This window comes from Chelmon rostratus, chromosome 8 (assembly GCF_017976325.1).
Source record: "Chelmon rostratus isolate fCheRos1 chromosome 8, fCheRos1.pri, whole genome shotgun sequence".
NCBI lineage: Eukaryota > Metazoa > Chordata > Actinopteri > Chaetodontiformes > Chaetodontidae > Chelmon > Chelmon rostratus.
In genome coordinates, this window is record NC_055665.1 from 10,839,423 (window position 1) to 10,844,377 (window position 4,955).

At 38.2% G+C, this 4,955-nt stretch overlaps 1 protein-coding gene across 1 annotated transcript; it reads right to left on the bottom strand.

Annotated features, from left to right (window-relative positions):
- Positions 1-399: 399 nt before the first annotated feature.
- mrpl51 (mitochondrial ribosomal protein L51) lies at positions 400-3,437 on the bottom strand. The gene is made up of 4 exons (XM_041942135.1): positions 3,280-3,437; positions 2,947-3,049; positions 1,531-1,638; positions 400-1,022 (listed from the first exon to the last, which is right to left on the bottom strand). The coding sequence occupies exons 2-4, from the start codon at positions 3,035-3,037 to the stop codon at positions 826-828; spliced, it is 396 nt and encodes a 131-aa protein (XP_041798069.1). The 5' UTR covers positions 3,038-3,049; positions 3,280-3,437; the 3' UTR covers positions 400-825.
- Positions 3,438-4,955: the final 1,518 nt, after the last annotated feature.

A 4,955-nucleotide genomic window follows, 5' to 3' on the forward strand; every position in this document is an offset into this window, starting at 1 on the left:
TGATTGAATGGGAACAAAAACTGTTAAAGCAGCATGTCTTTTAAGAATGAGATGTTCCACATTCACATCTGCTCAGCCGTTAACATAGTGTACGTCCTCATGGAGAAAAGAATATTAATGCACAGACCTGCCACAACATTAACACAACTGCCAGCTGAATAACACTGTTCACCTTTAACAGTGCAACGTTCAGCTGGGAATCCTTGACTTTCGTGTCCAGGCCTTGAAGGGTCAGAGCTGCCTTGGTGGCCCGCGGGGGACCCACACAACCTTAAGCAGGCAGTTTTAATGTTGACGATGATCAGTGTATATCAATTCGATAATGGTCTCACTGTCTTTGGAGCAAACTCATTAACACTATTAATTCTTGTACTGCAAATAAGCAAACTCAGCAATTATTTATTCTTTCAATGGTTTCTTTCATTATGATCTCCACTGCAGACCTTTGAACTCTATGGGAGCTTATTCTCCATTCTGTGATACAGGGGAAAAATAGTCATAGCATTTGTCCACAACTACAGAGCAAAGATAACCTGCTTGTCACTGTCTGGGAGCCAAAGGAGTTTATGTTGGTTAGAGAGAATAAAACAAGGCTTCTTTTCCAGTCCTTTTTCATAATGTATTTTCAGGCTTTTATATCATGTTAATCATTAAATGGAAGTACAGGAAGTGTGAATCTCTGAAACACACACTCTCTTTTTATGAATACAATAACTTGGAAAAAATGGCAATATACAGCATTTCGACAGCATGTAATCACACAGATAGACTAAAACAGTCCTCACTGGCTGCTCAGATGTTTGTGCCAGTACAGTTTGTTCAATGTTAGCGGTGTTTGCCAACACGGTTGAAGCGTCTGTAGAGGAAGCGGATCCTCTTCTCCAAGTTGTGTCTGTCCAGAGTCATCATTCTGTCTCCCACCATCTTCTTCTTCCTAATTAGACGCTGCAGTTCATTGCCCCTGAAAGCCTTCAGCCAGCAGGGAGCCACAATGAGGTCTTTGGGATGAGCTTTGAAGTCCCCTGCAGACACAAAGTAAGAGATTAGTTTGTGCACAGTTTCTGTGCGATGAAGGGGAGAGACGGCAAGCCAAAGTATGGGCAAAGCACAGCTGGTGAAGAGTTTGGGAACTGGAGTACAGATCAAAACTCAGCAAGGTGCCATCTGGGCTAGGGTGTTTTTATCTGGTCTCTCATTTATTTGCCTCATGTATGCACAATTGATCTTTTCAGCCTCATTAGGACTTCTTCGGCATTTGAGAATATAGTAAGACTGTATGCATGCTCACTTATTCTTAATGAAAAAAAAAAAAAAGAAGTCTGGGAACTCAAATCATGACCCAACACAGGGCTTTAGTTCTCTGGTTCCCTGACACTAACAGGGAAACATAATCAGATCACATAAAAAACACATTTGAATCATGAATCCATAGTTGCATAACACACTGAGACAGTCAACCAAAAACTTAATTTGACAAAACCAACAAATTTCACAGTCTCTGGTGGGCACTAACTGGTTCTAGACACTTACCTAAGATGCCTACGTTATCATAAACTCCATACATGCTCCTCTTCTCTGTCCACCTGTCCACCTTCTTCAGCTGAGGGATGAAATTCGTCCTCATCTGGCAGCATGTACCTGAAGAAAGCACATTGTTTCATGTCAGTATTCAGCATCTGAGTATCTTTTGCACATACATTTAGTGCTACTACAATTAGTAGATTAATAGCTTAATATATATATATATATATATATATATATATATATATATATATATATATATATATATATATATATACAATGTAGCAATATTCACTGGTTTCCAGGTTCTCCAATTTGGAGGTTTGCTGCATAAAATGTTTTGTGTCACTACTGAACATACTGGGTTTTAGAAAACACACTTTAGAAACACAGGAAATTGCAATAGGCATGTAAAATGATCAATTGATTATCTGAAATAACAATGAAAACATTAGTTATTTGCAGAACTAACCTGCATAACTCAACCTTGTGATGTTTATAAATTACTAATTTGTATTTATTATACATATTCCTTCTTATTGTATACTCTCCTCTACTTGCATACCTGCAAATATGTGTGGAGGAGGGTTGGTTGGTATGACAGTATATGACAGATACTAGAAATGTGTCCACTAGTGGAGATTTGGCAATACTGTCTCCACTGCAGGAGCTATCCCAAGAGCTGTATTTACACACTGCCAGTGTGTAGTTTAGCTTCTTCGTAGTCTTTTCTGCTTGCCTGCATATTGTTTTCCACTCTTTCATTTATATTTCCTATACGTCAAAATACATGTAGTTTTGATATGAACACAAAAAGAGTCATTATTACAGATGAGTCCTCCTCCTCCTCCTCCTCCTCCAGACTCTACATTGCCTAAACCAAAAGGATTTCCAGTATTTCCAGTGAGTGCAAACATGTCTGACAGGGACAAGTGTGCTACATGTGTGAAAGGGCAACTCTGGACGTTGTCCAGACCTGATTCTGCAGACATTGTCTGGAGTTCATATGAGAAAATGGTTTTAGTGTCTCTGCTATATATTCGGGGTGGGTAGCATAAAACAATTTCTTAATTGAATTTACGTAACAATTACTATACTGTGATATATTCTGTTACCATAACATAAAATGAAATATACTGGGATGGAAGATTCTGGCCATATTGCCCACCCCTGGTTTGGAGTTTCGATTTGTGGTGTAGTTGTACTAGTTTTGAATCCTTATGTGGTCTGCTTCTGGTGCTGTTGTAAAACCGTATTTCTTCAGGGGGGAATTATCAAGTCAGTCTGTTTTTATTTAACCCAGTGAGCATGCATAGTCGTCAAAAAGAATTAACAGGAGCATGCAGTGTAGGCATACACAAATAATACTGTTGATAATACTGCTGTTGCAGTATAAGACAAGCTGATTCAGGCTACAACACTCACCAGTAGAAATGGTCCTGGCTGTGTGGAGCAGAGTCCCAGCAGATCGACAGAAGGTCGCTCCAGCTTTCAGTAGCCCTCCCAGTGCAGACATGTCTCACGTTTTCTACAATAAAACAACAACTATCAACTTCACATGGAAGCTGTTCAGTTTCCTAACGTGAAGCGGTTACTCAACGCGTATTAAATGTTTTTTTAACGTGTCAGCTGGTCGTGTTTACTTTCTATCAAACACACCTTTAGCTTCGTTAGCTTTTCGAATATCTCTACACTGACCCTTAGCTTTAGCATTAGCTAGCACATTAGCTACATCAAACGCAGCATTACAAGCATTACCCGTTTCCGCGTCCAGCAGCGATCTTGTGCCAGTTGAATCTTTCCTTATTATTGCAAGAAAGCATAAATTATAGCCATATGCGGAGATATGACACTCAAAACTAGCCTTATGTTATTGAGACTTCAACATGTTGTTAATGGCCGCGTCCATGTTACTCTGTGTCCCACAATGCATAGCGTCGGTACCGTATTACTGTTAGAGCAGCGCAAAAGCAATCGTTTGACGGCCTTAGCACCTTTTCACTACCATTTTTTCACCCAGTAGAGGGAGGTAACGATAACAGAGGACCAAATCCACCAAGTACATGGGAATAAATGAAAAAGCGCAGTTTAAGTTACAATTGCAAATACTCAAATTCAGAAAAGTGTTTGTAGTTCTGCAGCTTCAACAGAAATATAGGCTAAGTTTAATCAAGCTGAACCACAATCTAGTAGTTCTGAAATAGAACAAATATTATAAGTAAGAAGTAGCAATACAGTGAAAATAGGCTTCTGTAGTAAGTTAAAGTTCTGCATTCAAAACTTTACTTAAGTAAAGCTAAGTAGTATCCCTGTCAGTATTTTACTAAATGATGCTTGAATTATAATATTAATTATTGAACTCATATTACTGCTACATTAATCTGTATGTATCTTCCGTAGATTTTTATAGTTGAGCTAATTTTAACTGCTTTAAATACTGCTGGGTACTTTATTCTACTGTGAAGCATCATATTCTATAAGATCACCATATGTTTGTAGCGTCGGCGTCCTGTGAGGACCACACACCTCTAAAAACTTTTCATCAGCTCCGAAGAACAGCCTGTTTTGAGCTTTGTGGAAATGCATTTTCCATCTAATCCAAGGGGGTTAAATAGTTTATTTATCTTAAGATGTCTGAGAATTTTCTTAACCCACAAAGGAACGCTTAACCCTTCAGTTTAGCAGAGAAATTCACACTCATAATCACCACATGTAGGAAGGGCATGAAAAATGCAATCTGAAAAGTAATTTGTAATCGTAGCTGTCAGACAAATATAGCTGCGTACAATAGTTTATACATTATATTGTACAATATTGTATATTGTTCAATATAATATATAAAGTTGCATTAAATAGAAAAAGTCAAGTTTAAGTAGGCCTCCCTCAAAGTATTTGAGTAAATTTACTTAGTTACCTGCCACCATTGCAAGCTAGTGAAACAAAAAATGGCCAATTGTGTAACAGAGTTGGCTTTCTTCAGACTATCAAATCACATATTTATCTCACATTGTCCCTTACAAGGGAGGGACAGAGAAAATAAGGCAAGTGACCCCTTGGGCAATGAAAATCTTGCACACATTTTATGCTTATGTGTATACTTCATGCTTTAAGTACTTGTGTACTTAAATTAAGTACTCTTTGATCCAATATCAGCTTTTAAATCCAATATTACCTTAGAAAAGTGGGTACATTATTGTTACATTTATGTGTTGTTGTTTTTTTCATCCTGCCTGGTTATGATGTACAGTATTTTAGTGCTGGAGAAGTGGGAGTTTTCAGGGTTTCATTCCAACAAAAATAGCTGACTTGGCTGATCAGTTTTAATCACCAAGATCAAACCTCTATAGCTGGAATGAAAACATGAAAACCTGCAGACATCCAGGCTGTTATACTCTCTCTCTCTCTCTCGCTCCCTCTTCTCACACACACACACA